The following is a 16277-nucleotide window of genomic DNA, read 5'->3' on the forward strand; positions in this document are numbered from 1 at the left end:
TCAATCAATCAATCAATCAGGTTGGAAGAGCCCTCTGGGATCATCGAGTCCAACCATTGCCCGGACACCACCATGGCAACTAGACCAGGGCACTAAGTGCCATGTCCAGTCTTTTCTTAAACACCTCCAGAGATGGTGACTCCACCACCTCCCTGGGCAGCCCCTTCCAATGGCTAATGACCCTTGCTGAGAAGAAATGCTTCCTAATGTCCAACCTGAACCTCCCCTGGCCAAGCTTGAAGCTGTGTCCTCTTGTCCTGTCGCTGGTTGCCTGGGAGAAGAGGCCAACTCCCACTTCACTACAACCTCCCTTCAGGTAGTTGTAGACTGCACTAAGGTCACCTCTGAGCCTCCTCTTCTCCAGGCTAAACACCCCCAGCTCCCTCAGCCGTTCCTCGGAGGTCAGACCCTCCAGACCCTTCCCCAGCTTGGTCGCCCTCCTCTGGACTCGCTCCAACACCTCAACATCTCTCTTGAAGTGCGGGGCCCAGAACTGGACACAGGATTCAAGGTGTGGCCTCACCAGTGCCGAGCACAGAGTACCCAGTTCACGTCCCTCCAACACCAGACAAGGATAACTCCGTTACCGGTACTCACCTACCCGGCCCCACAGCCCTCGTCTGCCATCACCAGCAAGATGGAGGCTTAAGGAGGATCCTCCTCAAGGAAGGTGGGGTCGGTCCCCCCACGTCTCGCGCCTGAACCGTCTCTGCGAAAGGCAACGGAGGAAAAGAGGGAGAAAGGAGCAGGAAGGCCGAGCTGCAGCAGGCAGAGGACACACTCTCCATCCCCATCCTCCATCATCCACTCGTCGATCGCTGGAAACAATCGCAGAGACACCGGACAGAGGAGGGACAGCAACACACAACTCCACCATTCTCCTCCAAAATAACAAAGCCCATCAAGCCCCAGAAGGAGCAGCCTGACGCCCTGCGGCCCCACGAACCTGCGTTCTGCTGGACGGACTCAGAGAAGAGACCCAGAGCTTTCCAATGAGACAGGTATTTATTTCGTTCAAGCACTAAGGATTTTTTTTCGTCATCGTCGTCGTCGTTTCATATTATCAAACAGAGCTGAGGTACCAGTGACATTCCAACATGAAGAAAAGGAACCTTTTTTTTTTCCCCCTTTATACAATTTCTTCAACTACTTGTTATCAAGACAAAAAGTGAGGGATGGAATAGCTGCGTGATGGACTGTACAACGATCAAGCCGGAGTGCGGAGGAGAAAAGAAACAGAGCAGAAACCTTCACTGTTTACAAAATCATCGTTAAAAAAGTCTGTTCCCGTGGTTCTACTGGCCATGGAGATGGAGCAAAATAAAAGTAAAACCTAAAACCTGCTAAGGCAGATGGGCACGAGGAATTATGGTGCAAAAGAACCCAAAAATTCAGACTGTGGTGGCTCCTGTGCTCACTTTGGAAGGGTTTTTTCTCTGGAAAACTGGGATTAGGCCAGGATTGAGTCACGTTAAGTGCTGCCTATCAGCAAGGACACCATAAACATACCTCAGGGCCCTCCTGGGGGGTAAGTGCCAAACAACTGAGGACTCGGCCTTGTTCCTGCAGCCACTGGGCTGTGCTGGACACCGAGCAGGTGGGCACGCTCCTTCCTAGACCTTTTTTTTAGGGTGATTTATAAGGGGTCCAAGGAACAAACCTGCTCCCAGCCGCTCTCCACAAGCGACTTCCATTAAAAGCAGCCGAGGACCCGCACGTGCTGAGCCAGCTCCTTGCAAATCCACTGCTTAAAGCTTGTAACTATGGGAAATGTAAAGTGTTTGGTTATATCAGAAGCAAAAAAGTACGTGCTGGTGGGAAACAGCCAAATGATGCTCAAAGAAAGTTGTGTGAAGAACCAAAGGGGTGAAAAAAAGAACCAAGAACCAAAGCAAAAGGAAAAAAGCAGCGAGATGAAGCATTTTTGCACGGTTAAGAACAGTAAGATACAGGAAAAGCAGCCAGGTTTCCTTCCCCCCCCCTCCAAGAGATTCTTTTTTTTTTAAAAAAAAAAAGAATGATCCTTTGTCACATATCATCGATGTTTATTTTCAAGACATGCCACGTCAAAAAAAAAACACCTCGCCTTTAATATTGCGTTAGAAAAGCACTTTTACATCTCGTTCTGCCTTGAAGTTATCGTTGTGCAGAGTATAAACCCAGGGCAGGGCATGAGTTTAGTTTGGAATAAAGAATTCCACATCTTTTATGCCCTTTTCCTGGTGAAAGTGGTGGTGAGGACGATTCCCTTTCTCTTTTTTTCCCCATTTGGTTATTTTAGATGGTGAAGGGGCAGAAGAGAACAAAGGAGGAGCCTGAATATTTCCTTGCAATTGTTCATTTAAGCAGCAATCGCAACACAGGCTCAAGAAATTCCTTCCTGCACTGTAACTCAGTATTTCACCCAGCAAACAAATGTATTTACAATTGTGTTGATTAATTGAACACGGCAACTTCACAATGACTAGTAAAGATTAAAAGGGTGCACTTCTAGTGTGGTCGATTCCGTGTTTTTTTTCTCGGGTAAGCTACATCAGCAAAGCTCTAAACGGATTCCTCAGCCAAAAAAAATAAATGAAAAGAGTAAAAAAATTAAGCAAAGAAATAAATATCCAAGAAAAAAAATGGTTAAGTGTAAGCCTAGTTAAATAGAAAACTAAATTACTCATTGTTTAACCAAACTATACAGCTTTAGTGAACCAAACTAAACCAACTGGGAAGACTGAACGTAAAAAAAAAAAATGCTAAAAAATCAAGGCATAAATCTGCATAATCATTAAGTTGGTTTCCACCCCATCAAACTCCCTTCCTTGCCATCTAAGATCTCTCAGCAAACCCCCTTTCCCCTGGCGAAGCGGGTGCGATCCTCCCTTCCGCCACCCCCCTCTGTCCCAGCCGGGAACTGGCCTGTGAGCTCAGCGTCTCCGCTGGGTCATCCAGCTGCTCTGCGTCTCTTGCTGCCAAATTTAAAAGGTTTCGAGCCGCTTCGGTAGGTTTTAGGGCCAAGTCCTGAATTCACTTAATATTTCCCCCTAAAATAAAATAAAAAACAAAGCAGCAAACCGCTTTCTCCTCCGACCAGCTGAACCGATACGTTCCCATCTCCCGGGCTGCAAGAATTTACTCCATTGGTGTTCTACGTAAAAAGAAAAATAAATTGCTCTTAAAACTCCTCTTGCACTCGAAACGTTATTTCCCTGGTTCCTCTTTCCAACCCTTTCCTTCCCCTCCCCGTTCGGAAATTCACTTTGTATCTCTCCAAACATCTCCACGTCGCCTCTGCGGAACTAAACGCCCTTTCGTGGTGTCGAAACCCCCATGAAGGCTGTTTTCTAAAGATGTTTTTAGGAGGGTTGAAAACCACTCAGACTATCTCTGCTCAAAAGATGAAGAGCTTGGGTTGAATTTTTTATTATTATTATTATTATTATAAGCGTTTCACCCTCCGCTCACGTTTCTCCCTGCTCTCTAGGCATTCTCCAGGTTTTGTTAGAGAAATCACATCCAACCTCGTCTAAGTCCAACTCCAAACTTACTCAGTTGCCATCATTTCAAAGTGCGACATCGTAACATATTAAAAAAGGAACAAATATTAAGAAATTGTACCTATTTCTGTTGGTTTTTTTTAAAGTTATAACTAGAATACGCTGGAATATTTTGGCTTTTTTGTTTTTTTTCTTATAAATAATGAAGACACTGACATTTTTTCTGTGTGTGTGTGTGTGCTTGTGAAGCTAATAGATCATCTCCACGAGACAGCCAGCGATGATGAACTGCGATACGTTATTACTGAAAGGGGAAGGTTCAAGCCAATATTCACACTGCAGTCAATGAAGAGTAAAGGGAGGGAGAAAGCAGTGATGTTCTGGAGGAAGGTAGAAGCCACGTGGTATTAGCAGGAGCAGCCTCCTTCACTGACAGGCTGCTCTTGAGGCTTTTCCAGTTTTATGTCAATCACTGGAAGGAATTAGTTAAGGCAAATAGATCTTCAACGGCGTTTCCTACCGAGCACAAGCGGAACAGGATTTTCACTGGTGTTTTCAGTGTGGTGTTTCCCACCGAAATAATTGAGAAGTATTTTCAAAAGAGCAGTGTCAAACCGAAGTCAAGACACAGGTTTCTTTGTCTGGAGAAGAGCAGACTGAGGGGGGATCTTATCAATGCTCACAGATACCTTAGGGGGGGTGTCAAGGGGATGGGGCCAGACTCTTCTCAGTGGTGCCCAGCGACAGGACAAGGGGCAACGGGCACAAACTGAACCATGGGAAGTTCCATCTGAATATGAGGAGGAACTTCTTTGCTGTGAGGGTGGCAGAGCCCTGTCACAGGCTGCCCAGGGAGGGGGGGAGTCTCCTTCTCTGGAGATATTCAAACCCACCTGGACATGACCCTGTGCAACATGCTCTGGGTGACCCTGCTTTGGCTGGGGGTTGGACTGGATGATCTGCAGAGGCCCCTTCCAAACCCAGCCAGGCTGGGATTCTGTGATATATGAGGCATTAGTAAAAACAAAGCTCACTCTGGCATCTGTAACATCAAAATGTCTACATCCAACACCACAGAATCACAGAATCAACCAGGCTGGAAGAGCCCTCTGGGATCATCGAGTCCAACCATTGCCCTGACACCACCATGGCAACTAGACCATGGTACTAAGTGCCATGTCCAGGCTTTTCTTAAACACATCCAGAGATGGTGACTCCACAAAGAAATCAAAACCTTAATGAGAAGGGGTTGGAAACTCAAAGAAGCCAACAGTGGAGGACTGAAGGTTCAACTTCACCCCAAGTCTCCTTCTGCATTAACTCGTGCCATTCCCTGCCTTTAAGCCAGGGCACAGGATTTATATCCAGGAGACACATTTTTCTGCTGGGAAGAGAGGACAGTGGGGAAACAACAGCTACCCTATGCAACTGCTCTGGGTGACCCGGCTTTGGCAGGGGGGTTGGGCTGGATGATCTCCAGAGGTCCCTTCCAATCCCAACCACTCTGGGATTCTGTTTGTCAGCAGCTCCTCTCACCCTGGCATTGGCACGTTCTGAAGTACGTAGCAGAAACGACGTCAGACCCCAAACATCTGTCTCTGAGCAGAGTCTGCTCTTCCCCAGTGATCTCAATCAATCAATCAGGTTGGAAGAGCCCTCTGGGATCATCGAGTCCAACCATTGCCCTGACACCACCATGGCAACTAGACCAGGGCACTAAGTGCCATGTCCAGGCTTTTCTTAAACACCTCCAGACATGGTGACTCCACCACCTCCCTGGGCAGCCCCTTCCAATGGCTAATGACCCTTGCTGAGAAGAAATGCTTCCTAATGTCCAACCTGACCCTCCCCTGGCGAAGCTTCAGGCTGTGTCCTCTTGTCCTATCGCTAGTTGCCTGGGAGAAGAGGCCGACTCCCACTTCACTACAACCTCCCTTCAGGTAGTTGTAGACTGCACTAAGGTCACCTCTGAGCCTCCTCTTCTCCAGGCTAAACACCCCCAGCTCCCTCAGCCATTCCTCGTAGGTCAGACCCTTCAGCTAGAAGGTTACTTGCCCCTAATCCCCCTCTCTGGCCTCTTTCAGGGACGTCCACAAGCTGACCGAGGGCTGCAGGAGAGATATCACTCCCTCCTCCTTCATCCTTTGTTATTCAGGGTCTGCATTTTCCTCATCCACGGTAACGCCTGGCAGCGCTTTGCCACCACCGAATCGCAGCACGAAGGCATAAAGGATACTGTCTTCTCTACTTTTGTCTTGTGTGCTTTCCATCCCAGGCAGGGCAGCTGCCACGCGTCGGAAAAGCTGCAAAAAACAAAACCACACACAGGGAACAGATCAAAACAATCGTACTTTAAAGAGCTCACCCCGGTTGATACAGCTCAAACAATGATTCCATACATCCTTCGCTACTATTTACACCGCTCACACCACAAAGCCTGACACCAAATATAACCTTTATTCTTAGGAAAGCACATTTTTGTTGTTCTTGAAGATCAAGTGTTACTGGTTACAAGCAGTAAACCTTCTAGCACCTTCTCTGCGAATATGCTCTGGTTGGAATCCAGCATTTCCACCTCACATCTGCCATAGGTGTCCACAGACCCCAACAACTTCCCCACGTCAGGTGGGAACTCGACCTCCTCACCTCCGCAGGGTTACACGGGAGCATGGAGACGCTGATAAAGTCAAACACAACATCCAGGAGTCTGTCACCACCACTGGCCACGCTGGTACATAGAGAAGAGAGTCAGAAAAGGGGATGTATGTAATGACCCCCCTAAGCATCTTCTTCGAGGCTCCACGTAGCTGTGGGTCAGGTTCCTTATGAACCAAAGGACATTTCTTTCAGGAATTTCCCCATTCCTTTTCCAAGCGCCCTCAGCTTTCTGCACCCCCTCCATCGTTATCACAGAATCAACCAGGTTGGAAGAGACCTCAGGGACTGAGTCCAACCATTGCCCTGACACCACCATGTCAACTAGACCATGGCACTAAGTGCCATGTCCAGTCTTGTCTTAAACCCCTCCAGAGATGGTGACTCCACCACCTCCCTGGGCAGCCCCTTCCAATGGCTAATGACCCTTGCTGAGAAGAAATGCTTCCTAATGTCCAACCTGAACCTCCCCTGGCCAAGCTTGAGGCTGTGTCCTCTTGTCCTATCGCTGGTTGCCTGGGAGAAGAGGCCAACTCCCACTTCACTACAACCTCCCTTCAGGTAGTTGTAGACTGCAATCGTATGTCTACACTCAGGTTATAAAACACAGAACAGGAACACGTGCCAAGTGCACTCGCAATCCCAAAGCTGTTCTACCTCTCACTTGGACGCCGTCTCCGGTTTCCCAGCAAGGTCTTAGCTCCAAACTCTCTCCACAATTTTATTCCGCTGGAAGGTGGCTGAGAGATAAGACCGAATGGGACCAATTCCCTCTCCTCCATGTCCTACCTTTGCTCATGAGGTTCAGAATTGTGGTTCCCACCACATGGCTTCTCCCCTGCCCTCTGGGTGAGGAGCCTACGGATCTGCCCACTACTAACGTATGAGAATCCACTTGAATTTTGCAAGCCCACACTAGCCTGTCTTCTCCTGCACAGGAGCAGCACAGTTAAGGACTGTTCTTTGGGTGAGTGTGATTTCTCCGAGAAGTTGCCACGTTCAATCGGGAGGAACCACACCAGTTTCAACAGTAGTGTTCTCTTTTTAACATGCCTCGGCGAGTGTGTGCGCAGAAGGAGAGAAGGATAGGACAAATCTGAGGGATGGATGAATAGCTGCTGCTGTTCATCAGGGTTATCAACGACTACCTCATTGTTTCTTACCTTTGAAGAACACCCCTAGCAGAGTTTTGATCCCATGTTGATGGCGCTCAGCACAAACTGACATATCATAGAATCAGAGACTGGTTTGGGTTGGAAGGGACCTCAAAGACCATCTAGTTCCAACCCCCCTGCCACGGGCAGGGACACCTTCCACTAGACCAGGTTGCTCCAACCTGGCCTTGAACACTGCCAGGGAGGGGGCAGCCACAGCTTCTCTGGGCAACCTGGGCCAGGGTCTCACCACCCTCACAGCAAAGAATTTCTTCCTAAGATCTCATCTCAATCTCCCCTCTTTCAGTTTAAAACCATTCCCCCTCGTCCTGTCACTCCATGCCCTTGTAAAAAGCCCCTCTCCCGCTTTCCTGTAGCCCCTTCAGGTACTGGAAGGTGCTAGAAGGTCTCCCCGGAGCCTTCTCTTCTCCAGGCTGAACAGACCCAACTCTCTCAGCCTGTCTTCATAGGAGAAGAATAGAATACAATGCTTACACTGCATTAATATTTTTCCACCATTACAGACATTGTTACCACTGTATCTTTCTTGCCTGCATGTTATCAAGCATCCAGGACAGTGGATGTTCCCAAGCGCTCAACATCTCCCTCCATCAGCGTGTTAAAATCACCCCACCGCATGCCCGACAGCAGCTCGGGAGTCCCAAAACGCCTGGTGCAAGTCTGACATCAGCCTTAACGTGTTACACTGACATTATGGCTTGACAAGTACCCTCCAAGCTCATCATGAAGAAGCCCTCAGCTTTGTCGGGGACGCTGTCACCTTTGCGGGGCAGGAGAACAAACACGCCGCGCTCGTTGGTGTCTGACCTTTGCTGTCACCGCTGTGTGTTACTGACTGAAGAGACTGCTACGTGAGGAGAGGACACACCTGACAGGTAGGAAAAGGCAAAGCTGCTTCCCTTCGCCATCCCCATCACCTCCCCCATAACCACTCTAGAAACCATCGCCAGCGTCCTCACCGCTTCTTCACCAAGAGCAACACCACTTTGTGGGTGTACACTGAAACCTGAGACAAGGATATGGGTCTGGGAACCACAGACTCACAGACTGGTTGGGGTTGGAAGGGACCTCTGGAGATCATCCAGCCCAACCCCCACCAAAGCAGGGTCACCCAGAGCAAGTTGCACAGGGTTGTGTCCAGGCAGGTTTGAATATCTCCAGAGAAGGAGACTCCCCCGCTCCCTGGGCAGCCTGTGCCAGGGCTCTGGCACCCTCACACCAAAGAAGTTCCTCCTCATATTCAGATGGAACTTCCCATGTTTCAGTTTGTGCCCGTTGCCCCTTGTCCTGTCGCTGGGCACCACTGAGAAGAGTCTGGCCCCATCCCCTTGACACCCACCCCTAAGGTATCTGTAAGCATTGATAAGATCCCCCCTCAGTCTGCTCTTCTCCAGCTGAACAGCCCCAGCTCCCTCAGCCTCTCCTCGGAGCAGAGATGCTCCAGCCCTCTGACCATCTCTGTACCCCTCCGCTGGACTCTCTCCAGTAGTTCCTGGTCTTTCTTGAACTGGGGGGCCCAGAACTGCCCACAGTTACTCCAGGTGTGGCCTCACCAGGGCAGTGTAGAGGGGGAGGAGAACCTCCCTCAACCTGCTGCCCACACTCTTCCTCATGCACCCCAGGACACCATTGGCCTTCCTGGCCCCAAGGGCACATTGTTGGCTCGTGGGGAACTTGGTGTCCACCAGAACTCCCAGGTCCTTCTCCGTAGAGCTGCTTTCCAGCAGGTCACCCCCAGCCTGTGCTGGTGCATGGGGTTATTCCTCTTGAGGTGCAGGACCCTACACTTGCCTTTGTTGAACTTCATGAGGTTCTTCTCCACCCAGCTCTCCAGCCTGCCCAGGTCTCGCTAATGGCAGCACGGCCTGCTGGGATATCGGCCACTCCTCCCAGTTTGGTGTCATCAGCAAACTGGCTGAGGGTACACTCAGTCCCTTCATCCAGGTCATTGATGAATAAGTTAAACAGGACTGGACCGAGTACTGACCCCTGGGGAACACCACTAGCTACAGGCCTCCAACTAGACACAACACCGCTGACCACAACTCTCCGAGCTCTGCCATTCAGATGATCTCCAGAGGTCCCTTCCAACCCAAACCATTCTATGATTCTATGATTTACTGATGTCATATGCTTTGAGACCCTAGGTGGAAGCAGCAATACCAAAAAAAAAGGTTTAAACTGTGGCATTGCTATTTATTTCCCCCTTGTACAACACGCAGAACGTGAGGGATGCAGTTTATAGAGGGGAGGAGGTGGGGAGTCTTAAAAAAACCTCAGCTGATGGGAACCAACTGGAATTACTGCATTTAAACCAAGCTGCTGACAGAAAGGCTCAGTGCTTAAAGCACAGAATCACAGAATTACAGAATGAATCAGGTTGGAAGAGCCCTCTGGGATCATCGAGTCCAACCATTGCCCTGACACCACCATGGCAACTAGACCAGGGCACTAAGTGCCATGGCCAGGCTTTTCTTAAACCCCTCCAGAGATGGGGACTCCACCACCTCCCTGGGCAGCCCCTTCCAATGGCTAATGACCCTTGCTGAGAAGAAATGCTTCCTAATGTCCAACCTGACCCTCCCCTGGCCAAGATTCAGGCTGTGTCCTCTTGTCCTATCGCTAGTTGCCCAGGAGAAGAGGCCAACTCCCACTTCACTACAACCTCCCTTCAGGTAGTTGTAGACTGCACTAAGGTCACCTCTGAGCCTCCTCTTCTCCAGGCTAAACACCCCCAGCTCCCTCAGCCGTTCCTTGTAGGTCAGACCCTCCAGACCCTTCACCAGCTTGGTCGCCCTCCTCTGGACTCGCTCCAACACCTCAACATCTTTCTTGAAGTGCGGGGCCCAGAACTGGACACAGGATTCAAGTTGCGGCCTCACCAGTGCCCAGTACAGAGGGACGATCCCTTCCCCAGACCGGCTGGCTACACTATTCCTAATAGAGGCCAAGATGCCATTGGCCTTCTTGGCCACCTGGGCACACTGCTGGCTCATGTTTAGCCGCCTGTCGATCAGCAATAGCTTCAGGACTAGCTTTGCCAGGGGATGTTCAGGTTGGACATTAGGAAGCATTTCTTCTCAGCAAGGGTCATTAGCCATTGGAAGGGGCTGCCCAGGGAGGTGGTGGAGTCACCATCCCTGGAGGGGTTTAAGAAAAGACTGGACATGGCACTTAGTGCCCTGGTCTAGTTGCCATGGTGGTGTCAGGGCAATGGTTGGACTCGATGATCCCAGACGGCTCTTCCAACCTCATTGATTCTGTGATTCAGGACTTTTTTTTTTCGAAGGCAGGAGTTAAACGCAGCCATCTGAAAGCCTGAGCCACACAAAGTCTCTTTCAGCATTCAACTCTGCAATCTCCTTCCTGATTACACTCTGGAAAAAAAAAAACCCTCATCTCTCACCATTAGTTTCAAGTCATTTGCCAAAGTGCGCCTTTCCCTCTGCTCCAGCAGATAAATCCCCAACAGATCAGTGTCACAAACGACTGTAGGCACCAAACAGTTTTCACTGTAACAGGGAAAGGACCGCTGAAAAGCCAAGCAAAACCTGTTCCCCAAGGCGAAGTGAACAAAAATGTTTCCCTAATTCTCATTCCCCGAGGAGAGCAGCGCAACTCAAAGAATAATTCTTGCCCCATCAGATAAACAAAAATCAAACGACAGGAGAAAGAGCCAAGCTCCAGCTGCAGCCAGCCCTGAACACAGGGTTCCTCGAGGGGCCCCGGTCCTTTAGCTACTGCCGTGAGAAAGTTTTTCTGCCAAACACCACGTTGAGCCGGCGGCTCTTTGGGAGCAGACGTGAAGTGTGCCAGGTACCGCTGGAAGGGGCTCTGCAGGGCTCTGCCTCCCGTCTCGTGCTACAAGACAGCAAAAATGAACCCTGACATAATCTGGGCATGAAATCCACAGACTAACACTAAGATGCCCTGAAATACAGACTGCCGAGATGGAGCATGAATGTCAAAGTCTTTTAAAGCTTATTCAGGGCTGACAAATGAAATGAATCAGAGACGACGGTTCTCTGCACTCACTGAAGCGAGTTCTCTGCTTCCCTCCTCAGACTCAAGGCTCCCCTGGCAATATCTTTGCTGAAACTTGCAGGATCAAAAAGCCATTTTTTTCCCCTCTATGGCATCAAATTCATAGAATCCCAGACTGGTTTGGGTTGGAAGGGACCTTAAAGCCCATCCAGTTCCAACCCCCTGCCATGGGCAGGGACACCTTCCACCAGACCAGGTTGCTCCAAGCCCCATCCAACCTGGCCTTAAACACTGCCAGGGAGGGGGCAGCCACAGCTTCTCTGGGCAACCTGGGACAGGGTCTCACCACCCTCACAGCCAAGAATTTCCTCCTAATATCTCATCTCAATCTCCCCTCTTTCAGTTTAAAACCGTTCCCCCTCGTCCTATCACTCCATGCCCTTGGAAAAAGCCCCTCTCCAGCTTTCCTGTAGCCCCTTCAGGTACTGGAAGGTGCTAGAAGGTCTCCCCGGAGCCTTCTCTTCTCCAGGCTGAACAGTCCCAGCTCTCTCAGCCTGTCTCCACAGCAGAGGTGCTCCAGCCCTCTGAGCATCTGCGTGGCCTCCTCTGGACTCGCTCCAACAGCAGATTAACCCCAGAACAACACTATCACCATTTTTACTCTGTAGTATCCTCCACTCATTTTTCCTCCAACACCCTCTCCCCAAAGCCAGAAGGAACAAAGTGTACAGGACCCTGGTGACTGCAGACAGCTCTACCTTAACAGATCCCACAGCCCACAGCAGCTGTACGTTACAATCTAGTTTGACAGTGTGCAACTAGAAGAGATGAGGGTTACACCCCAGCAGCTCATCAGATCAGTCTCCGGGGAAAAGAAATGCCAGAGAAGTCATAAAATGAAAGCCTGCCACGTCCAGAATCACAGAATCAACCAGGTTGGAAGAGCCCTCTAGGATCATCGAGTCCAACCGTTGCCCTGACACCACCATGGCAACTAGACTAGGGCACTAAGTGCCATGTCCAGTCTTTTCTTAAACACCTTCAGAGATGGTGACTCCACCACCTCCACCGTCCAGGTTTCAGCCAACACGTACACAGGCTGCAAATCCTCTGTACTCTCAGCAGTGGCTACGTGGAGATTCACCTCTGAGCCTCTAAACCAAGCCACGGGTTACTGATTTCCACCTCAGCCCCCAGTAGTGTGTTATTTGAGGTGCCATCTTCTGAGCTGTCCCCTTCCGTGTCACAGGGGAATCGCAAAAGAAGCCTGTCAGCAGTATGTTCCCCTCTATTTCTTTGTTGCTAGGAGATCCTGGCATTGAAATAGATGGTGTTTGATGTATGGGGCAAACACTGAATTTGAAACCTGGTGGACAGCATCCTGTGGAGAACCCTAATGCTTGGGACCACAAATAGCACTAAGATTCACCACCTGTGAGATGACACGTGGGTCGGGGCAATCCCAAGCAAAATCCAGGCTGGGCAGAGAATGGATTGAGAGCAGCCCTGAGGAGAAGGACTTGGGGGTGATGGGTGACGAGAAGCTCACCATGAGCCGGCAACGTGCGCTGGCAGCCCAGAAAGCCAACAGTGTCCTGGGCTGCATCCCCAGCAGCGTGGCCAGCAGGGCGAGGGAGGGGATTCTGCCCCTCTGCTCCGCTCTCGGGAGACCCCCCCTGCAGTGCTGCGTCCAGCTCTGGGGCCCCAACAGAAGAAGGACACGGAGCTGTTGGAGCGAGTCCAGAGGAGGCCACGAAGATGATCAGAGGGCTGGAGCACCTCTGCTATGGAGACAGGCTGAGAGAGTTGGGGCTGTTCAGCCTGGAGAAGAGAAGGCTCCGCAGAGACCTTCTAGCACCTTCCAGTGCCTGAAGGGGCTACAGGAAAGCTGGAGAGGGGCTTTTTACAAGGGCAAGTAGCGACAGGACAAGGGGGAACGGTTTTAAACTGAAAGAGGGGAGATTGAGATGAGATCTTAAGCAGAAATTCTTGACTGTGAGGGTGGTGAGACACCGGCCCAGGTTGCCCAGAGAAGCTGTGGCTGCCCCCTCCCTGGCAGTGTTCGAGGCCAGGTTGGATGGGGCTTGGAGCAACCTGGTCTGGTGGAAGGTGTCCCTGCCCGTGGCAGGGGGGTTGGAACTAGATGATCTTTAAGGTCCCTTCCAACCCAAACCATCCTGTGATTCTATGATTATCCTTCAGCGTCTGACCAAGACTGGAATGAGGTCAGCATACTGGCTAGTGCTCCATGGCATCTCCTGAACGGTTGCCTCTGCTCCTGCTAACCCTGCCTGGCAGTCAGACCTAGGGCAGCGAAGGCAGGTGGGTTGCAAGTCATGTCTCCAGGACTTGCCTGCACACAAGCGACACTGGAATTCATATCTCTGACCTGAAAGAGAGGATGGAAAGAAAGCAAGGAAGCTACAGTGGGCCACACAGTGAAGTTCAAGAAAGGCAAGTGTAGGGTCCTGCACCTTGGGAGAAATAACCCCACACACCAGTACAGGCTGGGGGTGACCTGCTAGAAAGCAGCTCTGCAGAGAAGGACCTGGGAGTTCTGGGGGACAACAAGTTCCCCATGAGCCAACAATGTGCCCTTGGGGCCAGGAAAGCCAATGGTGTCCTGGGGTGCATGACGAAGAGTGTGGCCAACAGGTCAAAGGAGGTTCTCCTCCCCCTCTACACTGCCCTGGTGAGGCCACACCTGGAGTAACTGTGTGCAGTTCTGGGCCCCCAGTTCAAGAAAGACAAGGAACTACTGGAGAGAGTCCAGCGGAGGGGTACGGAGATGGTCAGAGGGCTGGAGCATCTCTGCTACGAGGAGAGGCTGAGGGAGCTGGGGCTGTTCAGCTGGAGAAGAGCAGACTGAGGGGGGATCTTATCAACACTTACAAATACCTTAGGGGTGGGTGTCAAGGGGATGGGGCCAGACTCTTCTCAGTGGTGCCCAGTGACAGGACAAGGGGCAACGGGCACAAGCTGAAACATGGGAAGTTCCATCTGAATATCAGGAAAATCTTCTTTACTTTGAGGGTGCCAGAGCCCAGGGACAGGCTGCCCAGGGAGGGTGGGGAGTCTCCTTCTCTGGAGATATTCAAACCCACCTGGACACGACCCTGTGCAACGTGCTCTGGGTGACCCTGCTTTGGCAGGGGGTTGGACTGGATGATCTCCAGAGGTCCCTCCAACCCCAACCACTCTGGGATTCTGTGATACATGAGGCATTAGTAAAAACAAAGCTCACTCTGGAGTCTCTAACATCAAGATGTCTACATCCAACACCACACAGAAACCAAAACCTTAATGAGAAGGGGATGGAAATTCAAAGAAGCCAAAAGTGGAGGACTGAGGGTTCCACTTCACCCCAAGTCTCCTTCTGCATTAACTCGTGCCATTCCCTGCCTTTAAGCCAGGGCACAGGACTTAGATCCAGGAGACACATTGTTGTGCTGGGAAGAGAGGACAGTGGGGAAACAACAGCATTTTGTCAGCTTTTCTGAACTGCTCCAGGGTGCCAAGTGAAGCACTGACAACCTGAGAATTTGTCAGGCAAGAGTTTTGTGTGGAAGGAAAAAAAACCTAAACCCAAACCAAACCAGTTTGCATTCCCTAATGTACACATTTCAGTCACACATAGTATCAAAGCTACATGGTAATTACTAAATCTGAACCTATACCCTAGTGACACTTTCCCATTTCATTGGGGAAGAATTTATTGACAAGTCAGTACAATAAATTCATACCATTCAACAGAGAAGCTGCAAGGAAACAGAGAACTAGATAATTAGTGGTATTAAAAGTCTTATCCTTTGAGAATTGTTTCAGCAACTACTTATTAAACTAATAAAAAATGAGTTTCAAATATTCTGCAGGACAGAATAGCTTTGAAGTTCCTGAACATCCCAGTGCACGCCTGCAACACAAAGATCAAAACGCAGAAGAAAAATCCATTTTTAGTTCTTTTTGAATAACCCCTCGTGTCCTTTGTTTTGATATTTTACACAGAGAATGAAGTCACTCAAAATCTGTCCTCTTGTCCCATTCTGATGAGACTTCACACTACATGAAGTACCCACCTGGATTAGGATGCAGTGATGCAGCACCAAGTTTTTTAGGTACTACTGTTTATTGATGTTAGTGAAGAACTAGAATTATGGCTCCAAACACCAAATATTCCATTTTCTGTTGTCTTACAGAAGTAGTCTTACAGCCTGTAACCTGGTAATTAAAATCAGAGGCATAATTTGTCTAGACCTCCATTATACAACGAAGAATTTTCTCAAGGGAGTGCATGAGTGAGGCTACAGCTACAGAAATGCCTTTATGCTCTGACCACCTCATTACTACAATCCCTGAGTGGCTTCAGCATAAAATCCAAAAAGGCAAAGTTTGTTCCTTCACCGTGTATTAAATGGAGCTACCACCCTTCAGGACAAAGGTTGTAGTAGCTTTACAAAGCACAGGTTTTATTAAATGACAGTATCTTCATCTTCAAGAAAGATGTTGAGGTGTTGGAGTGAGTCCAGAGGAGGGCGACCAAGCTGGGGAAGGGTCTGGAGGGTCTGACCTACGAGGAACGGCTGAGGGAGCTGGGGGTGTTTAGCCTGGAGAAGAGGAGGCTCAGAGGTGACCTTAGTGCAGTCTACAACTACCTGAAGGGAGGTTGTAGTGGAGTGGGAGTCGGCCTCTTCTCCCAGGCAACCAGCGATAGGACAAGAGGACACAGCCTCAAGCTTTGCCAGGGGAGGTTCAGGTTGGACATTAGGAAGCATTTCTTCTCAGCAAGGGTCATTAGCCATTGGAAGGGGCTGCCCAGGGAGGTGGTGGAGTCACCATCTCTGGAGGGGTTTAAGGAAAGCCTGGACATGGCCCTTAGTGCCCTGGTCTAGTTGCCATGGTGGTGTCAGGGCAGTGGTTGGACTCGATGATCCCAAAGGGCTCTTCCAACCTCATTGATTCTGTGATCTTATGCCAAAAC

The 16277-nt window shown here is 50.0% G+C and overlaps 1 protein-coding gene across 3 annotated transcripts in view; it reads right to left on the bottom strand.

The window, feature by feature from the left end:
* Window positions 1-986: 986 nt before the first annotated feature.
* The window catches only part of RAB6A (RAB6A, member RAS oncogene family), an 81657-nt gene continuing 66366 nt past the window's right edge, over window positions 987-16277 (bottom strand). For all 3 annotated transcript variants that reach the window (XM_068419251.1, XM_068419242.1, XM_068419260.1), the window contains 2 exons: window positions 5722-5788; window positions 987-3957 (listed from right to left, as the gene is read on the bottom strand). In XM_068419251.1, coding sequence (XP_068275352.1) covers window positions 3893-3957; window positions 5722-5788 — 132 coding nt within the window. In that variant the 3' untranslated portion in view covers window positions 987-3892. The remainder of the gene's footprint in view (window positions 3958-5721; window positions 5789-16277) is intronic.

The sequence above is a fragment of the Nyctibius grandis genome, chromosome 2, assembly GCF_013368605.1.
Source record: "Nyctibius grandis isolate bNycGra1 chromosome 2, bNycGra1.pri, whole genome shotgun sequence".
NCBI classification, from domain to species: Eukaryota; Metazoa; Chordata; class Aves; order Nyctibiiformes; family Nyctibiidae; genus Nyctibius; species Nyctibius grandis.